The 24,107-nt window shown below is 25.7% G+C and overlaps 1 protein-coding gene across 3 annotated transcripts in view; it reads right to left on the reverse strand.

The window, feature by feature from the left end:
• The window catches only part of LOC135139703 (adipokinetic hormone/corazonin-related peptide receptor variant I-like), a 243,025-nt gene that overhangs the window by 56,643 nt on the left and 162,275 nt on the right, over positions 1–24,107 (reverse strand). For all 3 annotated transcript variants that reach the window (XM_064070006.1, XM_064070005.1, XM_064070007.1), the window contains exon 4: positions 4,748–4,901. In XM_064070006.1, coding sequence (XP_063926076.1) covers positions 4,748–4,901 — 154 coding nt within the window. The remainder of the gene's footprint in view (positions 1–4,747; positions 4,902–24,107) is intronic.

A 24,107-nucleotide genomic window follows, 5' to 3' on the forward strand; every position in this document is an offset into this window, starting at 1 on the left:
GTATGGAAGCCGTATTACCAAAAATATATTGACTTGTTAGAGAATGTCTTGCGCAAATTTGCAAAGTATTTATTTTTAAAAATGTATAATAGGTATCCAAGCAGACATTGTGATCAATCTAGCTTATTGTCTATTGTCAATGAACAATCTTTAATAAGAAGAAGAAATGCAGCTAGTTTAATTTTTCTACAAAAACTCACTTTAGGTCAGATATGTTGTCAGGAGCTTCTCCATGAAATCAAATTCAACATCCCAAGACAAATTAGCCGATGTCCAAAGTTATTTTATTTTGCTATACCCAATACTTTTCATCATTATAACTGTCCATTGATATATGCTTTTCGCTTATATAATTCTGTTTGTGATGGTCGTCTAGATATATTTTTTCATAATTTTAGTAAAGCTAATGTAAGGAAACAATTGTTGGAATTGAATCATGTGTAAGTGTACCAATGTTGTGAGCATTATGTATTTATTGTAAATTTAATATTGTTTATGTGTTTATTGTAAATTTAATATTGTTCCTGTGGTTGTATCCACTATGGACTATATATTAGTCTGCTGGATAAATAAATATATTATTATTATTATTATTATTATTATTATTATTATCAATTTTTCTATATTTAATTTTTTAATTTTTCGATCTTCCAATGTTACAATTTTACGATTATACAATTTTTTGGATTCGATTCATTTTTTCTTCTTTCCAATTTTTCTAATCAATTTCACTCATGTTGTGATTTTTCGTTGCTTCACTTCTTTGAATTGCAATTTTTCGATTTCCAATTTTTCGATTTTTCCAATTTTAGATTTTTCAATTTCACGATTTTTCAGTTTTTCGTTTCTTCAATTTTTATTTGCAAAAAAAATATATATTTTTAAAGAATTTTCACTTATACAATTTTACGATTTTAGAATAAAAATTCTTCATTTATAGGATTTTTCAACTTTTCGGTTTTTAATTTTTTTATTTTCCGTTTCTCCAATTTTTCGATTTGCGATTTTTCAACTTTTCATTTTTGCTTTTTGAATTGTCAGATTAAAAATTTTTCGATTTTTTATTTTAAAATTTTTCAGTTTTTCGATTTCCCAAATTTTGTATCTTTCAGTTTTTCATTTCTCTTTCGATTCGCAATTTTTCGTTTCTGGTTTTTTATTTTTTAAATTTCTAATTTTCAATGTTCTGATTTTTATTTTTCTTTTTTTTCAATGTGAAATTTTTCAATTTCTGGATATTTAATTTTTTAATTTTTCGATCTTTCAATTTTATAATTTTTCGACTTTACAAATTTTACAATTTTTACGATTCTGTAATTTGTCGATTTGATTCATTTTTTCTTATTTACAATTTTTCTATTCATTTATTCATCTTTCGATTTTTTGTTTCTTCACTTCTTCGATTTTTCAATTTTTCGTTCCTTCAATTTTTGATTTGAAATTTTTCTAGTTTTAATTTTAAATATGTAATAATAATTGTTTTTAAAGAATTTTCACTTTTTCAATTTTGCGATTTTAGAATAAAAGTTTTTCATTTATAAGATTTTTCAACTTTTTCATTTTTAATTTTTCAATTTTTCGTTTCTCAAATTTTTCGATTTCTATTTTTCAACTTTTCATTTTTGCGTCTTCAATTTTTTGATTAAAATTTTCGTTTGTTCATTTCTAAATTTTTCAGATTTTCAATTTCCTGACTTGGATTTTTCAGTTTTTAGATTTTGCAATTTTTCGTTTCTCATGTTTCCCGATTCACAATTTTTCGTTTAGGTTTTTTCTTATTGTTTAAATTTCTCGGTTTTTCAATGTTCAATTTTTGTTTTTTTCAATGTGAAAATTTTCAATTTCTCGATATTTAATTTTTTAATTTTTCGATATTTCAGTTTTACAATTTTGACGATTCTGTAATTTTTGAATTCGATTAATTTTTTCTTCCTTCAATTTTACAAAGTTGCAGTTTTTCTTATTTTCAATTTTCTATTTAGTCACTTTTTCGATTTGCATTTTTCAGTTTTCCGATTTTCAGATTTTTTTGGGTTTTGGTTCTTACGAATTTTTAATTTACACTTTTTTAATTTCACAATTTTGCTAGTTTTCATTTTTACATCTCTTGAATTTTTCATTTTACAGTGTTTTAATGTTTCAAGCTTTCATATTTTTTCAATTTTATCTTTTTGCGGTTCTTGATTTTTTAGTTTTTCAGCTTTTCGATTTTTAATTTTCTTGTTTTAATATTTGTACTGTGTGATGTTATTATTTTTATAATTATTGGAACCGATTTTTGAATTTTGGAAAATTGTTCATTTTTATATCACAGTTTTTCAATTATTCCATTTTTCGATTTTTTTTTTGCAATCTTTCATTTATTCAATTTTTGATATGCAATTTTTTGATTTTTCAATTTTTTGTTTTTTCAGTTTTACAATTTTAGGATTTTTCATTTTTTCAACTTTTCAATTTTCTATTTTTTCTCTATTCATTTATTTGATTTGCATTTACAATTTTGCGATTTTAGATTTTTTACTGTTTCTATAAGCTTTTGATTTGGCATTTTTCAATTTTCTGATTTTTCAATTTTAATTTTTTTAATTTTTCGATTTTTAAATTTTAAAATTTTGCAATTTTTCAACTTTAATTTTTCCACTAGATATTTTGTTTTTATATTTCAATTATATTGCCTGAGCATTTTTTTAATTGGCACCGATTTTTGAATTTTGTAATTTTACAATTTCAGTTATTCTATTTTTTGATTTTTTGTTTTTTCTGTTACAATTTTTTGATTGCAATTTTTCGAGTTTTCAATTTAAATTTTTTTATTTTTCAATTTTTCAACTTTTTACTGTTCAAAATTTTGGGTTTTTAAATATTTCGTTTTTTCCATTTTTACGATTTTACAATTTTTCGAACATTAATTTTTCAATTTTAATTTTTTTTAATTTACAATTTTGTAACTTTACGATTTTTAATTTTTCAAGTTCTAGATTTTAATTTAAAAAAAAACTAATTTATTAAAAAAAAACGAAAACTTGTAAAATCGAAAAATTGGAAGCCAAAAATTGCAAATAGAAAAACTAAAATTCTAAAATTTTAAAATCAAAAAATTAAAAACTGAAAAATCTAACAAATAAAATTGAAAAATTGCAAATCAAAAACTGTACAATCGAAAAATTTAAAAGTTAAAATCGAGAAACTGAAGGATCTTTAGGAATTCAAAATCGATTTGTTAATTTTTTCAATCCAAAGTTGTGTAATTTTACGATTTTTAATTTTTCAGGTTCTAGATTTTAATTTTCATTTTTCGAATTTTGACTTTTCGTTAAAAAATTTGAAAATTTGAAAAATCGCAACATTGAAAAAAGGAAACCGTGAAAATCGAAAAATTTTAAAGAATTACAATTGAAAAGTCGAAAAAGGGAAAATTTAAAATTGAAAATTCAAAATTTGAAAAAACGGAAAACAGAAAAAATATGGTAGAAATTGAAAACTCGGATAATTAAAACTTAAAAATTGAGAATAAACAAAAACGAAAACTTGTAAAATCGAAAAGTTGAAAACTCGAAAAATTATAAGATCGAAAAATGGAAAAATTCAAAAATTGAAGAATAAACTAAAAAATGGAAAAAATGGAGAAAAATTTAAAAAGTGAGAAATCGTAAAATCGAAATAATGACGGATCTTTAAAAATTCAAAATCAATTTTTTTAATTTTTAAATCCAGAATTTTGTAATTTTTCGATTTTTAATTTTCATGTTCTAGATTTTAATTTTATTTTCTCGATTTTTGACTTTTCATCAAAAAAAACTAATTTATTTAATTAGCGAAAAACTGTGATATACAATCGAGGAAATGAAGTTAAAAAATCGGGAAAAGGAAAAATAAAAATCAAGAACTGAAAAAAATTTAACTTGAAAGAACGGAAAATTATGAAAAAATTTAAAAATTGGTCGAAGGTAAAAAATGAGTTTTTCCATTACTAATAATAACAGTAATATATTTTCATTTTTTGTTGGCGTTTTACAACGATCCGTCCAGACGGACAGGCAGACGGAAACGGCAGACCTATTTCTTCGCACTCTAGGGGTCATGAAAGGTCGACAAAACATAACATTAGGGACTCATCCGATGGACTTGATTACAACGCTTCCTTAGCGTACGCTCGAGAAGAAAAAAGATAGTATCTAGGTTGAACCTTGAACCGTTTGTGTTTACCGACGAAATAAAAAAGATATTCGTAAAAAATTTCATTATTTTTAACGACACGGACAAGAGCTTTTCAGATCAATACTCGATTTACTCGAGCCGGGGAGTACAAGGCAGGCACAATTCTCAATATCCTCTGATTAGCTGCCTTATTTATTTAAGAAAATTTCTGGATTAAAATTAATTAATTTTTTCTCGTAATTTAGGACTCTCTTAATGACGAATTTATGAAAAAGCCGCCTACCTTCACAAATGTTTGTCATAGCACCTAAATTACTCAAATTGAATTTTCTGGCAGCGTACGTTCGCAAAATATCGAGAACGAGCCCGGCATATTTTAAATAGCTCTTTACTCATTTTCCGCATATTTCGCCCCAAAAAAATCCTCAACTCTTCCACCTTCCAGCGACACACACCCGAGAGGAATTTTATTTTTACTTCCGAGCGACAGTAGCAAGGAGCGGTGTAATAAAATCACTCAGACGAATATCTAATTTCGCCGTTTTTATCCCGTGCGATAAATCAGTGACGTCAGTCGCGGCCTACTCACCACATTGTGATGATCACGTAGGGAGTGCAGCACCACACGTAGACCGCCACGATGGTGACAGTCATCCTCAACGTTCTGCTCCTCGCCCTCTCTATATTGCTGATATCCGACCTCCGCAGCCTCATGCGTCCATTCGAAGTGCGATATGACTCCCCTGCAAACAATAATTTCATATTTAAGCCGGGAATATTAAAAGCCCGGGGGAGCACCGGCGGTGCATTTGATATTAAGTTTTTTGCGAAAGTCCGGGCTACTTGTTGCTTTTACCTCTTTAAGTTGGCAGTGCGGACCCGGATAATTACGCTGAAACCGAAACGTGACCCGCCATACTCGGTTATTATTTGCCGACGGAAATTGCTTTCAGATGCGAATTTGCATTTTTGTAGTTCGAATCGTCGCAGAGCTTGTGGGCGGCGGTTTTCCAGTCGGCGGCTCGGCCGAATAAAAAGGCCGTAAAAGTCTGTCTCGTGTCGCTTTGAGTTTTATTTACGTTCGTCCCGAATGGCCGCATGTGATTCATTGTTGATTACGGTTCTATTTTTGAAATGGTGGTGTCGGTGGGGTTGTGCGGTTTTATTTTTCATGGGGGTAGGTTTGTCCAGTGGCGTAAATAGCACCCCGCATTTTTTTAAAATGTGCAATTTTTAAAGAAGGGGTTTTCATTGAGATTGAAAATGAGATCAGGTAAATTAATAGCTATTTAACTAACAAGTTTGTTAATAAAGGTGATTAATAACCAATTTTTCGTTTCTTCAATTTTTGATTTGCAGGTTTTCTAATTTTCGTTTTAGATATGTAATAATAATTATAATTTTTATTAGAGTTGTTCACTTTTTCAATTTTTCGATCTTTGAATGTTAGTTTTTGGACTTTACGAACATTTTTCGATTTAATTCGTTCTTTGATTCATTAATTTTTTCTCGATTTCTAGTTTTTCAATGTTTCTATTTTTCGTTTCTTCAGTTCTACAATTTTGTCAAATAAATGTTATATAAATTAAAAAAAAAGTAACAGTGTACCTATGGTCTATGAATCCGTGTTGAATTTTTATCTTCGACATCGAAATTTTTGTGGAAAAATAAAACAAAATTGAATTACAATTTTTCGATTTCTTGATTTCTCGATTTTTAGTTTACTTAATTTTTCGATATTTCAGTTTTACAATTTTTGCAATTTAAAAAAAAATCATTTTTACATTTCTCAATTTCTCTATTAATCAATTCTTTGATTTTTCGATTTTTCCTCTTTCCAATTTATCGATTTTTCAGTTTTTCGATTTCTCAAGTTTTCGTTGTTCCAATTTTGGGATTTTTCAATATCTCCAATTTTTTAATTTAAAATTTTTCACTTTTTTGATATATCGATTTTTCGAATTTTGAATATTTTGATTTATCGTTTTTTTTTAAGTTTAAATATGTATTTAGTTTTAAATTTTCCGGTTTTTCGATTTCTCCATTTCTCGGATCTTTTGATGTCTCAATTTTTTAATTTCGATTTCTCGGCTTTTCCATTTTTCAATTTTTTATTTCTTGAAGTTTTTAGATTTTTAAAATTTTCCATTTTTCGATTTTATGTTTTGTTATGCTTCGATCTCCCGATTTTAACCTTTTTAACGTGTATTCCAATTTTTCGATTTTGGAATTTTCGATTTCTTACATCTCGATTTTTCGTTTTTTCGATTTTAAAATGTTTTTACTTTTCGTTCTTTTTTCGATTCTGGATTTTTCAGTTTTTCGCTTTCTCAATTTTTCAACATTTCAATTTTGAGAATGTCTATATTTTTCAGTTTTTTGATATTTTCATTTTTCAACTTTTTAAATTTTGATTTTTCGACTTACCGGAAATCGATTTTTGGGTTTTTCAATTTTTCGACTTTTCAGTTTTGAGATTTTTCAATTTGTCGATTTTTTGGTTTTTCATTTCTTCAGTTTTTCGGTTTTTCAAGTTTTCGAATTTTTAAATTTAAAATTTTTCAATTTTTCGATTTTATTTTTTTTACGTTCCGAATACCCGATTTTAATTTTTTTATGCTTTTCAATTTTTGGTTTTTCTAAATTTTCATTTTTCCATTTCTCAATTTTTCGTTTCTTCAATTTTTGATTTGCAGGTTTTCTAATTTTCATTTTAGATATGTAATAATAATTATAATTTTCATTAGAGTTGTTCACTTTTTCAATTTTTCGTTTTTGGAATTTTTTAATTTTTCGATCTTTGAATGTTAGTTTTTGGACTTTACGAACATTTTTCGATTTAATTCGTTCTTTGATTCATTAATTTTTTCTCGATTTCTAGTTTTTCAATGTTTCTATTTTTCGTTTCTTCAGTTCTACAATTTTGTCAAATAAATGTTATATAAATTAAAAAAAAGTAACAGTGTACTTATGGTCTATGAATCCGTGTTGAATTTTTATCTTCGACATCGAAATTTTTGTGGAAAAATAAAACAAAATTGAATTACAATTTTTCGATTTCTTGATTTCTCGATTTTTAGTTTACTTAATTTTTCGATATTTCAGTTTTACAATTTTTGCAATTCAAAAAAAAAATACATTTCTCAATTTTTCTATTAATCAATTCTTTGATTTTTCGATTTTTCCCCTTTCCAATTTATCGATTTTTCAGTTTTTCGATTTCTCAAGTTTTCGTTGTTCCAATTTTGGGATTTTTCAATATCTCCAATTTTTTAATTTATAATTTTTCACTTTTTTGATATATCGATTTCTCGATCTTTCGATTTTAAAAATTTCTGATTTTTCGACTTTTGAATATTTTGATTTATCGTTTTTTTTAAGTTTAAATATGTATTTCAGTTTTAAATTTTCCTGTTTTTCGATTTCTCCATTTCTCGGATCTTTTGATGTCTCAATTTTTTAATTTCGATTTCTCGGCTTTTCGATTTTTCAATTTTTCATTTCTTCAAGTTTTTAGATTTTTAAAATTCTCCATTTTTCGATTTTATGTTTTGTTATGCTTCGATCTCCCGATTTTAACCTTTTTCCAATTTTTCGATTTTGGAATTTTCGATTTCTTACATCTCGATTTTTCGTTTTTTCGATTTTAAAATGTATTTACTTTTCGTTCTTTTTTCGATTCTGGATTTTTCAAGTTTTCGATTTCTCAATTTTTCAACATTTCAATTTTGAGAATGTCTATATTTTTCAGTTTTTTGATATTTTCATTTTTCAACTTTTTAAATTTTGATTTTTCGATTTACCGCAAATCGATTTTTGGGTTTTTCAATTTTTCGACTTTTCAGTTTTGAGATTTTTCAATTTGTCGATTTTTTGGTTTTTCGTTTCTTCAGTTTTTCAGTTTTTCAAGTTTTCGAATTTGTAAATTTAAAATTTTTCAATTTTTCGATTTTATTTTTTTTACGTTCCGAATACCCGATTTTAATTTTTTTTATGCTTTTCAATTTTTGGTTTTTCTAAATTTTTATTTTTCCATTTCTCAATTTCTCGATTTTTCGACTCTTTGATTTTGTGTTTTTTTTTAATGTTAAATTTTTCCATATTGTAATTTTAGATATTTAGATTTTTCGACATCTTGAATTCTTTTTTCAGATTGAATTTCTCGGTTTTTCGATTTTCCAAAATTTCGATTTTTCAATCTTTCAATTTTTGAAAATTTTCGATTTCTCGATTTTTCAATTTTTGATTTTCCAACTTTTAGATGTTTCAAATTTTAGAGTTTGCAAATTTCACGAGTTTACGGTTTTTAATTTCGCAAATTTTTCGATTTGCAATTTTTCCTGTGGGTTTTTAATTTTCTTTATTTTTTCAATTTTCTGCTTTCAATTTTCCGTTTTTTCAATTTTTCATTTGCAGTTTTTCTAGTTTTCATTTTAATTATGTAACACTCCTAATAATTATAATTTTTAAAGTTATTCAATTTTTCAGTTTTTCGTTTTTGGAATTTTTCGATTTTTCGGTGTCTGAATGTCACAGTTTTTAGACTTTACAATTTTCAAGATTCTATAATTTTTCGATTTTACAATTTTTGGATTTTCCAATTTTTCAATTCGAATGGCTTTTCTTCGTTCCCATTCTTCGATTCATTATTTTTTTTTTTAGATTTTTAAGTTTCTCGGTTTTTAGTTTTTCATTGTTTCAGTTTTTCATTTTTTCGAGTTTTTAACTTTTCGAATAAACAAAATCGAAAAATTATAAAATAGAAAAATTGGAAAACTGAAAAAGTACAAAATGGAAGCTTCGAAATATAAAAAAATTGGAAATCAAGAACTTAAAAAATCAAAGATTGAAAATGTAAAAAATTGAATAAACAAAAAATTATAAAATCCAAAGAAACATTGAAAAAATAAAGATAATGGTAAAATGAAAAATTGTGATATAAAATCAAGAAAATGGAAATTACAAAATCGGGAAAATGAAAATATCGAAAATCTGAAAAATATAGAAATTGAAAAATTCCCAAAATTGCGATGTTTAAAATTGAGATAGCGAAAACTTAAAAATCGAGAAATCGAAAAATTTTTAAAATTGGAAAATTGAGATATGAGAAATCGAAAATTCCAAAAATGGAAAAATTGAAACACATTAAAAAATTAAAATCGGCAAATCGAAACAAAAAGGTTATAAAAGGGAAAAATGAAAAATTTAAAAAATCGAAAATTTAAAATATATAGGTACTAGAAAAATCGAAAATTTTGAAAATCGAAAAACCAAGAAATCGAAATCGAAAACTTGAGACTTCAAAAGATCGAGAAATCGAAATAGGCCGAAATCGGAAAATTCAAAATTGAAATATTTACTTAAAAAAAGATAAACAGAAAAATCGAAAAACTCAAAAAAATCGATAAATATGAGTAACAGAAAATTCCAAAAATCGAAAAATTGAAATACAGATTAAAAAGTTTAAAAAATCGAAGTGAAAAAATCGTGAAAACGTTTTCCATTCGGTTTTCCGTTTTATCGATTTTGCAATTTTTTGTTTCTTCAATTTTTTCCAATTTTTTAATTCTCCGATTTTTCAATGTTTCGGTGTTTGAATGTCATAGTTTTTGGACTTTACAACAAGATTCTATAATTTTTCGATTTTACAATTTTTGGATTTACCAATTTTTCAATTCGAATGGTTTTTCTTCTTTCCCATTCTTCGATTCATTATTTTTTTTAAATTTTTAAGTTTCTCGGTTTTTAGTTTTTCATTGGTTCAATTTTTCATTTTTTCGAGTTTTTAACTTTTCGAATAAACAAAATCAAAAAATTATAAAATAGAAAAATTGTAAAACTGAAAAAGTACAAAATGAAAGCTTCGAAATATAAAAAAATTGGAAATCAAGAACTTAAAAAATCAAAAATTGAAAATGTAAAAAATTTATTAAACAAAGAATTATAAAATCCAAAGAAACATTGAAAAAATAAAGGTAATGGAAAAATGAAAAATTGTGATATAAAATCAAGAAAATGAGATAGCGAAAACTTAAAAATCGAGAAATCGAAAATTTTTTTTAATTGGAAAATTGAGATATGAGAAATCGAAAATTCCAAAAATGGAAAAATTTAAACACATTAAAAAATTAAAATCGGGAAGTCGAAACATAAAGATTATAAAAGGGAAAAATGAAAAATTTTAAAAATCGAAAATTTAAAATATAGACTAGAAAAATCGAAAATTTTGAAAATCGTAAAAGCAAGAAATCGAAACCGAAAACTTGAGACTTCAAAAGATCGATAAATCGAAATAGGCCGAAATCTGAAAATTCAAAATTGAAATATTTACTTAAAAAAAGGATAAACCGAAAAATCGAAAAACTCAAAAAAATCGATAAACCTAGATATGAGAAACAGAAAATTCCAAAAATCGAAAAATTGAAATACAGATTAAAAAGTTTAAAGAATCGAAGTTAAAAAATCGTAAAAACAAATTCCATTCGATTTTCCGTTTTATCGATTTTGCAATTTTTTGTTTCTTCAATTTTTTCTATTTTTTTAATTTTCCGATTTTTCAATTTTTCGAATTTTCTACTTTCCGAATAAACAAAATGGAAAAGTTGTAAAACAGAAAAATTGTAAAATTGAAAACTCAAAATGAAAAAACGCAAAATTATAAAATGAAAGCTTCGAGAAATCTAAAAACTTGAGAAATTGAAGAAACGGAAAATTCAAAAATCGAAAGATTAAAAATTGAGAAACTTAAAGATCGAAAAATTGCGGTCGAAAACACGAAAATTATTGTAAAATCTAAATATTGAAAATTGAAAAATCGAGGAATTGAAAATGTGAAAAATTGAATAAACGAAAAATTGTGATATCAAATCCAGAAAATGAAAATTAAAAAATCGGGAAAATGGTGTATAAATTATTATTATTTGTAAATCTGTGTTATTCGGCGCCACTACTGGTAAACCAGTAATTTCATATTAATTTTATATTACTTTTTAAATTTGGTGTATGGGGGCGCTTACTATAAACTGCGGGGGGGCGCAGTGGAAGTTAGCTACGCCACTGGCTTTGTCGGTAATAAGATTTTCTGGCCGGAAAAATGAAAAATTACATAAATCGCGGGACTCTTTCACGATCATGAATTGATTCGGTAAACTAGGTTATTATATCACCGGATTTGTGTACGTAATGTTTTTTTGTTTCATTTTCGATTAAAATTCCGTTTTCGTTGTGAATAAAATTCGAATCGGAATTTTGTTGTTCGGTTTCAATTGCACGAATTCGATGCAAGTTTTGTCAGTTGTGTAACTCGCATATTTCGCGTGGTGCAGTTTTAATAAAAGTTTAGCTGTCGGAAAAGTCGCCTTTGATAGTTCTGGCGATGACACGCCGAGAATGCAACAGGCACTTCTGTGAATGTCGTTATATTTTCACCGCTGATTACCCTTTTGTGTTGGCTGGAACAAGACGCTGGAGATAAAAGCAGATTAATTTTATTTTTGCTTAATTAATTGCTTTATTGAATTTGAGCTTTCTTTCAAATTATCTTGGAAAACATGACCTGGCGTCTGCTCAGCTTCAACAAAAAAACATGGATAGAAGATGTTATAATTTGATATTTTGGAACTTCTAACAGGAATCCGCCTCATTAGGTAGTGAAGTGGCAAGTGTTTTCAAGAATAGGGGACTTTTACTTTTTTCAACTTTTCAATTTACTAGGTATTGTCTGATTTTTCAATTTTAAATTTATACGATTATTCAGTTCTGTAATTTACAATCTTTTTGTTTTTTGCAATTTTTCGATTTTTCAGGTTTTCTATTTTGTAATTTTACAATTTTTTAATTTTCTTATTTCTAATTGTTCAAAACTTTTTTTCAAGTTTTTAATTTTTCAGTTTTTCGTTTTTAAAGATATCTCATTTTTTAATTTTCGTTTTTTTGATTATCCAAACTCAATTTCATAATTATGAAATTTTCCGATTTTTCCATTTTGTAATTTTGCAATATTTGGACTTTTCAGTTTTATATTTTTACAATTTTTCGATTTCTCAATTGTCAAGTTTTGAACGATTTTTGATTTTTCAATCATCAGATTTCCCAATTTCTTGATGTTTCAATTTTTCGATTATGGATTCATTCGATTTTTCAATTTTTTGATCTTTCATGTTACAGTTTTGACGCTTCTATAATTTTTCGAATTTATATTTTTTGGATTCACCAATTTTTCGATTCACTTTTTCCTTCTTTCCAACTTTTCGATTCATTAATTGGTTTTATTTTTAAATATTTCGATTTGAGATTTTTTGATCTTCTACTATTTCGATTTTGCAATTTTCCGGCGTTCCAGTTTTTCGATTTTTGAATTTTTCGATTTTCGACTGTAAAATTGAAAAATCAAAAATGAAAAAACGAAATGTATAGAATAAATGTAAAAATTTAAAATCAAGGACTTGAAAAATTGAAAAATCGAAAGATTAAAAATTGATAAATTTAAAAATTGAAAAGACGAAGCATTGTAAAGTCAGATAATCCAGAAATCCAAAAAATTGCAAAACTTAAAATTTGAACATCGGAAAATTGGGGAATTGAAAAATCGAAAATTGCAAATTTGAAAACTTGATAAACGAAAAATTATAAAATCGAGAGAAAGATTTTTCATTTTAAAAACTTTGTAATTTTTCATTTTTACAATTTAATAAATCTTTGAGTTTTGTATTTTGTAATTTTACAATTTTTTAATTTTTTTATTTTTAATTGTTCAAAATTTCATTTTTTTTAGTTTTTGATTTCTCAGTTTAATCACCTTACAATTTTTTTATAAGGTATCCGATTATTTAATTTTACATTTTTCGATTATCCTAACCTCATTGTTTAGATTTTAAAATTTTTTGTTTTCTAATCTTTTAAAACGTCGAATTCCAATTTTCTAAGTCTTTTATTTCATAATTTTGTAATTTTTTGACTTTTCTATTTCATAATTCTGACTTTTCGATTGCTCGATTTGTTGATCTTTTGATGATTCGAGAAGTCAAAAAATTGAAAAATCGAAAAATCGAAAGTTCTAGAACCGATAAGTCGAAAAACCGGAAGAAGAAGATATCGAAACATCAAAAAACTGAAAAATCTAAAAAACAAAAATCGAAAAGTCGGAAAATCGAAATAGAGGAATCGAAATATTGAAAAATGCCCAAACTGGATATCGAAAAATCCAAAAATCTCAAAACTGAAATATCGAAAAATTGGGAAATCGAAAAACTGAAAAATCGAGAAGTGAAAAAGTTGAACAATTGAAGAATTGAAAAACCGAAAATTCAAAACTTTGCAAATTGGACAAATTGAGTTAAAAAACCCCAAAAATTGAAAAAACAATGAATTGAAAAATCAAAAATTTAAAAATTTAAATAAATCGAAAAATCGAGAGTGGAAAAATTCAAAAATTGAAAAATGAATAAATCGAAAAATTGAAATATCTAAAAATCGAAAAATCTAAAAATTTAAAACGAAAAATCGAAAAATCGAAAATCGTAAATTGGAAAAATTTTAAAAATCGCAAAGATTGAAAAATCGATAAATTGAAGAAAAATCGAGAAATTGAAATATCTCGAAATTTAAGTGACGAAAATTTAGGAAATCAAAAAATTGAAACAGGAAAAAATTGAAAAATCGAAATGCCGAAAAGTCGAAAAATCTAAACATTAAAAAAACGAGAAATTTAGTAATCGAAAAGTTACAAATTGGAAAATTTACAATTTAAAAAAACCATAAGTGAATCGATAAACTGAGAAATCCAGAAATTCAAAAATCGAGAAATCAAAAAGTCGAACAATAGGAAAATTGAAACGCTTGAAATTCGAAACTTTGCAATGTCGACAAATTGAGAAGTCGAAAACCAAAATTTTATAAAAATCGCAAAAATTGAAAAACCAATAAATTGAAAAATCGAGAAATCAAACATGGTAAATTTGAAAAATTACAAAAATCGCACATATTGAAAAATCGAAAAATTGAAGAACAATCGAGAAATTCAAATATTTCGAACTCAAGTGACGAAAATTTAAAATTTAAACAAGGAAAATTGAAAAACTTAAAATTCGAAAGTTTGGAAGGTCGACAAATTGAGAAAACGAAAACCAAAATGTAAAAAAATCGCAAAGATTGAAAAACCAATGAATTGAAAAATAAAAAAATTTAATAATTACAAAAAAAGTCGAACAATAGAAATATCGAAGAACTGAAAAATCGAAAAATTAAAAAATCGAAAAATTAAAAAATCGAAAAATCGAAAAGCCGAACAATTGAAAAATTGAAAAACTTAAAATTCGAAACTTTGAAAAGTCGACAAATTGAGAAATCGAAAATCAAAACTTAAAAAATTGCAAAAATTGAAAAACTAGTAAATTGAAAAATTCGAAAAATCGAATAACTGAAAAATCGAAAAATCGAAAATCAAAAAGTCAGACAATTGAAAAACTGAAAAACTAAAAATCTGAAACTTTGAAAAATCGACAAATTGAGAAATCGAAAACCAAAATTTAAAAAAAAATCCAAAATTGAAAAACCAATAAATTGAAAAATCAAAAATTTAACAATTCGAAAAATCGAAAAATATAAATATGAACAAACTGAAAAATCGAAAAATTGAAAATCAAAAAATCGGACAATTGAAAAACTGAAAAACTTAAAATCTGAAACTTTGAAAAATCGACAAATTGAGAAATAGAAAACCAAAATAAAAAAAAAATGCAAAAATTGAAAATCCAATAAATTGAAAAATCAAAAATTTAACAATTCGAAAAATCGAAAAATAGAATATGGAACAACTGAAAAATCGAAAAATTAAAAAATCGAGAAATCGAAAAGTCGGCAAATTGAGAAATCGAACACCAAATTTAAAAAAAAGAGCAAACATTGAAAAATAAAAAAATTAACGATTCGAAAAATCGAAAAACTGAAAAATTGAAAAATCGAGAAATCAAAAAGTTGGACAATCGAAAAATTGAAAAACTTAAAATCTGAAACTTTGAAAAATCGACAAATTGAGAAATCGAAAACCAAAATTTAAAAAAAAAAATGCAAACATTGAAAATCAATAAATTGAAAATTTAACAATTCGAAAAATAGAAATATGGAACAACTGAAAAATCGAAAAATTGAAAAATCGAGAAATCGAAAAGTCGACAAATTGAGAAATCGAACACCCAATTTAAAAAAAAGAGCAAAAATTGAAAAACCAATAAATTGAAAAATAAAAAATTTAACGATTCGAAATATCGAACTGAAAAATCGAGAAATCAAAAAGTCGAACAATTGAAAAATCGAAAAACTTAAAATTTTAAACTTTAAAAATGTCGACAAATTGAGAAATCGGAAACCAAAATTTAAAAAAATCGCAAAAATTGAAAAAGCGATAAATTGAAAAATCAAAAATTTAAAAATTCGAAAAATCGAAAAACAGAAATATCGAACAATTGAAAAATCGAAAAATTGAAAATCAAAAAGTTAGACAACTGAAAAACTGAAAAACTTAAAATCTGAAACTTTGAAAAATCGACAAATTGAGAAATAGAAAACCAAAATTTAAAACAAAAATGCAAACATTGAAAATCCAATAAATTAAAAAATCAAAAATTTACCGATTCGAAAAATCGAACAACTGAAAAATCGAGAAATCAAAAAGTCGAACAATTGAAAAATCGAAAAACTTAAAATTTGAAACCTTGAAAATGTTGGCAAATTGAGAAATCGAAAACCAAAATTTAATAAAAATCGCAAAAATTCAAAAACCAATAAATTGAAAAATCGAGAAATCGAAAAGTCGAACAATGGGAAATTTGAAAAATTTAAAATTCGAAACTTTGCAAAGTCGAGAAATTGAGAAATCGAAAACCAAAACTAAAAAATCCAAAAATTGAAAAACCAATGACCTGAAAAATAAAAAATTAAAAAATTTAAAAAATTGAAAAAATTGAAAAAGCGATAAATTGAAAAATCAAAAATTTAAAAATTCGAAAAATAGAAAAACAGAAATATCGAACAATTGAAAAATCGAAAAATTGAAAATCAAAAAGTTAGACAACTGAAAAACTGAAAAACTTAAAATCTGAAACTTTGAAAAATCGACAAATTGAGAAATAGAAAACCAAAATTTAAAACAAAAATGCAAACATTGAAAATCCAATAAATTGAAAAATCAAAAATTTAACGATTCGAAAAATCGAACAACTGAAAAATCGAGAAATCAAAAAGTCGAACAATTGAAAAATCGAAAAACTTAAAATTTGAAACCTTGAAAATGTTGGCAAATTGAGAAATCGAAAAGCAAAATTTAATAAAAATCGCAAAAATTCAAAAACCAATAAATTGAAAAATCGAGAAATCGAAAAGTCGAACAATGGGAAATTTGAAAAATTTAAAATTCGAAAGTTTGCAAAGTCGACAAATTGAGAAATCGAAAACCAAAACTAAAAAATCCAAAAATTGAAAAACCAATGACTTGAAAAATAAAAAATTTAAAAATTTAAAAAATTGAAAAATAGAAATATCGAAGAACTGAAAAAGCGAAAAATTGATAAATCTAAAAATCGAAATGTATATAAAAATCGAAAAGTCAGAAAATTGAAAAATCGAAAATGCTAAATTTGAAAAATAAAAAAAATCGCACATATTGAAAAATCGAAAAATTGAAGAAAAATCGAGAAATTCAAATAGGAAGTATTTCGAAACTCAAGTGACGAAAATTTTGGAAATCAAAAAATTGAAACAGGGAAAATTGAAAAACTTAAAATTCGAAACTTTGAAAAGTCGACAAATTGAGAAATCAAAAACCAAAATTTAAAAAGTAACAAAAATTGAAAAACCAATAAATTGAAAAATTCGAAAAATCGAACTGAAAAATCGAAAAATTGAAAATCAAAAAGTCGGATAATTGAAAAACTGAAAAACTTAAGATCTGAAACTTTGAAAAATCGACAAATTGAGAAATCGAAAACCAAACATTTAAAAAAAATTGCAAAAATTGAAAAATCAAAAATTTAACAATTCGAAAAATCGAAAAATAGAAATATGGTACAACTGAAAAATCGAAAAATTGAAAAATCGAGAAATCGAAAAGTCGACAAATTCAGAAATCGAACACCAAATTTAAAAAAAAGAGCAAAAATTGAAAAACCAATAAATTGAAAAATCAAAAATTTAACGATTCGAAAAATCCAACAACTGAAAAATAGAAAAATTGAAAAATGGAGAAATCAAAAAGTCGGACAATTGAAAAATTGAAAAACTTAAAATTTGAAACTTTGAAAAGTCGACAAATTGAGAAATCGAAAACCAAAATTTAAAAAAATCGCAAAAATTAAAAAACCAATGAATTGAAAAATGAAAAATTTAACAATTCGAAAAATTGAAAAATAGAAATATGGAACAACTGAAAAATCGAAAAATTGAAAAATCGACAAATCAAAAAGTTGAAAATTTGAAAAATCGAGAAATCGAAAAGTCGAACAATTGAAAAATTGAAAAATTTAAAATTTGATAAAGTCGATAAATTGAGAAATCGAAAACCAAAATTTTAAAAAATCGCAAAAAATGAAAAAGCAATAAATTGAAAAATCAAAAATTTAAAAATTCGAAAAATCGAAAAACAAATATCTAACAATTGAAAAATCGAAAAATTGGAAATCGAGAATTATAAAGATCACAGACCAAATTTAAGTTCGGGTTGCATAACCAAATAGCAAAGTTGTAAATGTACCCTAATTGTGAATTAAGTTAATGCAACTTTGCAACCGTGCATCGGTAAATATAACCAATCTGATTGAGGTTACTAAGACGCAGTTTGAACTTCAATTAATTTTTAAAATGCTCTTCTGTCGAGTGGGAATGGAAACTAATAATAGAATTTAGGATGTGAAAAAATAAAAAAAAAGCGAGAATCGTAACTTTTTTTGTTATACTATTTACTATAAAATTGATTTCTTATTTCATGCGCCTGACCTAAGTTCAACTAATTTTCAGATGTAGTTAAAAAATTGTCGAAAATGTCAAAAGTGCCAAGATCAGTCTTATCTTATCAAATACTAGCCCCGCCCACCCACCCTCTATTTTCTTGGAAAATATGTCATTTGCCAAAATCAGTCGATTCATTGATAAAAGGTGCCGCTATAACATTGTTGGTTTTTTCCAATATTTTTCAATGTTGGCAACGTATTGCCCATTAAAATTTGTAGTTTCATCTACTCCTATCCTGCTATCCAAATATCCTGAACCCCAATACCTGTTACTCTATTAATCATCTACAAAAATGCAATGTAAAATAACTAAATAAACAAAATAGCAAAAATTAGAATGTTGTGTGTATTAACACATCAAAGCTCTCCCTAGTAAAGCAAGAGACAACTTGTGTCGGGGTCTGAAAATGGGTGTTTTAATTATTTTAAAACCACCTACGTACTCAGCTGTGGAATAAAATTTGTTGTTTGATGGTTTACGCAAAAAAATAGATACACATTTATATATGCATTTGCCCTAGAATCAACTCTTTGATCATAAACTCGACATTATAGTTGTCGTGCGCGTGCGGAAAAACTCATTCAACGTTATAGCGAAAAAACGCCGTTCACAGACGCTTTTTGTACTTTAAAATTCCACACAAACGAGAATTCAGCTGTGGCGCAGAGATTTCACAACGTATTTGATTTCCACATCTGCAAATTTAGTAACTTCTCCGACATGTCCAAAACACCCTCCTAAATGTTAAAAGCTGGGTCAGGTCATGTCTCACGAACGACTCGCGCCTGACCTCATTCCTGTAGCTTCCTTAGTCTTTCGGCAAAAATGAATTAATAATCTTTGAATTGTGTCAGCGTCAGTCTCGTTATTTTCGGTTCTCCGTTGTAGAACAAGTTAGTAGATGAAGCTTGACGTCTGCAACAGTTTTTTCTTTGTGCGTTGTAAACTGATGAATTTAAACGGAATTTTCGCGTCACTCCAACCGTGAAATTCATCCTGTGCAGGTACGAGTTTTTTCACAAAGCGTCCCAAAGAAATCATCGAGCGTCGTGTAACGAGAAGATACTCGGCGCTTTTGTTTTAAAACGAATTACAAGTAAATATTTTTTGTAAATCAAGATGGAAAATGCCGATTGGGAAAAGTGAGTCTAGACGGGATGAAGATCTTCCAGGATCGTGACCGGTGTAAAAAATCGAGAAAATGCGTATCTAGAACGAAACAAATATTGACGAATGTGGCATGTGATTTTAAACAGCTATAAATTTAGACAGAAGAGATGGTTACGAATTTATGGGTTCTTAGTCAGTGAGAAAACTAACCAAACTTTTGAACAATCTAGAGTCCTGTTTCCGTGACGCACATTTCTCAATATTCCCATGTTTCAATTTTACGATTTTTCAATTTTTGATTTGATTTTTTAAGTTTCCCGTTTCTCAATTTCTCGACTTTCCAATGTTTCAGTTTTTCAATTCTGCCACTTTCCTGTTTTTAAGGTTTTAATTTTTCAATTTTTTGATTTTTCGACTTCGACTTCCTGATTTTACAATTTTTAGATTTTTCAATCATTCTATATTTCAGTTTAGGGATTTTACAGATTTTCGATTAAATTTTTCTTGCACTTTTGAATTTTTTCGATATTTTAGTTTTGCGATTTTGCAAAATTTCTATTCGTCAATTTTTCTTTTGTTTTTCAATTTTTTGGTATTTCGATTTCTCGATTTTTGAATTTTGTGATATTTTAATTTTTTATATTACAGATTTATCAGTTTTTTGATGTTTAAATTGATCGATTTTTCGATTTTTCGACTTCTTGGATTTAGATTTTTCGGTTTTTGAATTTTTCTTTTGTTCAATTCCTACCCAAATTTTCGATATTTCAAAGTTTGAATCTTTCAATTTTCCAATTTTCGATTCTTCAAGTCTTCGATTTCTTGATTTCTTCATTTTCCGATTTTTCGATTTCTCAATATTCCGATGTTTCAGTTTTTCAATTCTTCCATTTTTCGATTTTGCAACTTTTCGATTTTCATTTTTTGGTTTTTCAGTTTTTCGATTTTTCGACTTCGATTTTTGGATTTTTCAGTTTTTCGGTGGTTCAATTTAGGGATTTTCCAGTTTTACGATTGTTAAATTTTTCTTTCATTTTTCATTTTTTCGATATTTTAAATTTGGGAATTTGCAAAATTTCGATTCTTCAATGTTTCTTCTATTATTCGATTTTTGGTGATTTGATTTCTCGATTTTTCAATTTTTCCTTATATTAATTTTTCAGTTTTTAAAATTCTAAATTTTTCGATTTTTCGATTCCTTAATTTGTTTTTTGGATTTTTCGGTTCGTCGATTTCTCGATTTTTGAATTTTTTGATATTTTAATTTTTTATACTACAGATTTATCAGTTTTTTGATCTTTAAATTTATCGATTTTTCGATTTTTCGACTTCTTGGATTTAGATTTTTCGGTTTTTGAATTTTTCTTTTTTTCAATTCCTACCCAAATTCTCGATATTTCAAAGTTTGAATCTTTCAATTTTCCAATTTTCGATTTTTCAAGTCTTCGATTTCTTGATTTCTTCATTTTCCGATTTTTCGATTTCTCAATATTCCGATGTTTCAGTTTTTCAATTCTTCCATTTTTCGATTTTGCAATTTTTCGATTTTCATTTTTTGGTTTTTCAGTTTTTCGATTTTTCGACTTCGATTTTTGGATTTTTCAGTTTTTCTGTGGTTCAATTTAGGGATTTTCCAGTTTTACTGTTCTTAAATTTTTCTTTCATTTTTCGTTTTTTCGATATTTTAAATTTGGGAATTTGCAAAATTTCGATTCTTCAATGTTTCTTCTATTATTCGATTTTTAGTGATTTGATTTCTCGATTTTTCAATTTTTCCTTATATTAACTTTTCAGTTTTTAAAATTCTAAAGTTTTCGATTTTTCTATTCCTTAATTTGTTTTTTGGATTTTTCGGTTCGTCGATTTCTCGATTTTTGAATTTTTTGATATTTTAATTTTTTATACTACAGATTTATCAGTTTTTTGATCTTTAAATTTATCGATTTTTCGATTTTTCGACTTCTTGGATTTAGATTTTTCGGTTTTTGAATTTTTCTTTTTTTCAATTCCTACCCAAATTTTCGATATTTCAAAGTTTGAATCTTTCAATTTTCCAATTTTCGATTTTTCAAGTCTTCGATTTCTTGATTTCTTCATTTTTAAATTTTTCGATTTCTTAATATTCCGATGTTTCAGTTTTTCAATTCTTTCATTTTTCGATTTTGCAATTTTTCGATTTTCATTTTTTGGTTTTTCAGTTTTTCGATTTTTCGACTTCGATTTTTGGATTTTTCAGTTTTTCTGTGGTTCAATTTAGGGATTTTCCAGTTTTACGATTCTTAAATTTTTCTTTCATTTTTCATTTTTTCGATATTTTAAATTTGGGAATTTGCAAAATTTCGATTCTTCAATGTTTCTTCTATTATTCGATTTTTGGTGATTTGATTTCTTGATTTTTCAATTTTTCCTTATATTAATTTTTCAGTTTTTAAAATTCTAAATTTTTCGATTTTTCGATTCCTTAATTTGTTTTTTGATTTTTCGACTTCGACTTTTTGATTTTACAATTTTTAGATTTTTCAATCATTCTATATTTCAGTTTAGGGATTTTTCAGTTTTTCGATTAAATTTTTCTTGCATTTTTCAATTTTTTCGATATTTTAGTTTTGCGATTTTGCAAAATTTCTATTCTTCAATTTTTTTTTTGTTTTTCAATTTTTTGGTATTTTAATTTTTAATATTACAGATTTATCAGTTTTTTGATGTTTAAATTGACCGATTTTTCGATTTTTCGACTTCTTGGATTTAGATTTTTCGGTTTTTGAATTTTTCTTTTTTTCAATTCCTACCCAAATTTTCGATATTTCAAAATTTGAATCTTTCAATTTTCCAATTTTCGATTCCTCAAGTCTTCGATTTCTTGATTTCTTCATTTTCCGATTTTTCGATTTCTCAATATTCCGATGTTTCAGTTTTTCAATTCTTCCATTTTTCGATTTTGCAATTTTTCGATTTTCATTTTTTGGTTTTTCAGTTTTTCGATTTTTCGACTTCGATTTTTGGATTTTTCAGTTTTTCGGTGGTTCAATTTAGGGATTTTCCAGTTTTACGATTGTTAAATTTTTCTTTCATTTTTCATTTTTTCGATATTTTAAATTTGGGAATTTGCAAAATTTCGATTCTTCAATGTTTCTTCTATTATTCGATTTTTGGTGATTTGATTTCTCGATTTTTCAATTTTTCCTTATATTAATTTTTCAGTTTTTAAAGTTCTAAATTTTTCGATTTTTCGATTCCTTAATTTGTTTTTTGGATTTTTCGGTTCGTCGATTTCTCAATTTTTCGAATGTTTATGTCATATTTTTCATCTTCTTGATTTTAGACTTTCCGGTTTTTCAATTTGTCGAGTTTTAAAATTTTTATTTTTCGATTTTTCATTTTTTGGTTTTTCAACTTTGCGGCTTTTCTATTTTTAGACTTTTCGGCTTTCCGATTTTTGAATTTGGCGATGTTCCGATTTTTCAATTTTTTAATTTGTCAATTTTTCGTCATTTCAGTTCTGGAATTTTTCGAGTTCTCGATTTTTCAATTTTTCTGTATTCCAGTTTAGGGATTTTCCTGTTGCAGTTTAGGACTTTTCGTTTTCTCGATTCTTAAATTTTTCTTTCGTTTTTCAATGTTTCTCGATTTTTCAGTTTTTTGGTATTTTAATTTTTCAGTTTCTAAATTGTAAACTTTTCGATTTCTCGATTTTTCCGTTCCTCGTTTTTTCGTTTTTTTATTTCAGTTCTTCGATTTTTCAATTTTTCAAATTTTTATATTACACATTTATCAGTTTTTTGATGTTTAAATTTATCGATATTTCGATTATTCGACTTTTTGGATTTAGATTTTTGGTTTTTGAATTTACGAGTTTTAAAATATTTTATTTTTCGATTTTTCATTTTTTCGGTGTTTAAATTTCTCAATTTTTCGATACTTCAATTTTTGGATTTTTCATTTGTTTTAATCTTTTTTTCGATTCCTACCAAAATTTTTGATAATTCAGAGTTGAAATTTTCCAATTTTCGATTTCTTGATTTCTTCATTTTCCGCTTTCTCGATTCCTCAATTTTTCGATTTCTCAATATTCCGATGTTTCCATTTTACGATTTTCAATTTTTTGACTCTTTAATTTTTCGATTTATAAATTTTTCATTTTCGCCATTCTTGATGTTTCTAAATTTTCAATTCTTCGATTTCTTAATTTCTCGATTATTCATATTTGAGATTTGAGAGTTTTTCAATTTTTCTATTTTTCGACTTCTCGATTTTTCAATTTTTCTGTGTTTCAGTTTAGGATTTTGCAAAATTTCGATTCAAATTGTCTCCTATATTTCGATTTTTGGTGATTCGATTTTAATTTTTCAGGTTTTGTAATTCTCGATTTTTCGATTTCTCGATTCCACAGTTTCTTGTTTTTCGGTTCTTCGTTTTCTCAATTTTTCGTATTTTCATATCGGCTTTTTGAATTTTCAATTTGTCGAGTTTTAAAATTTTTTCATTTTCGAATTTTCAATTTTTTGTCATGTCATTTTTGGAATTCTTCGATTTTTCAATTCTTCAATTTTTCAATGTTTCAGTTTAGGCACTTTCCATTTTTCCAATCCTTAACTTTTTCTTTCATTTTTCAATAGTTCCATATTTCAGTTTTGGGATTTTGCAATTTTTCGATTCTTCCATTTTTCAGTGCTTCGATATTTCAGTTTTGGGATACTGCAATATTTCGAATCCTCATTCTTTATTTTTCAGTGTCTTGATGTTTAGATTTCTCGATCTTTTGATTTTTGGACTTTTTGGTTTTAGATTTTTCGGTTTTTAAAATTCTTGATTTCTCGATTTTTCAATTTTTTGGTTTT

Source organism: Zophobas morio, unplaced genomic scaffold (assembly GCF_036711695.1).
Source record: "Zophobas morio isolate AGI-343-1 ecotype UQ-CSIRO unplaced genomic scaffold, CSIRO_AGI_Zmor_V1 ptg000033l, whole genome shotgun sequence".
NCBI lineage: Eukaryota > Metazoa > Arthropoda > Insecta > Coleoptera > Tenebrionidae > Zophobas > Zophobas morio.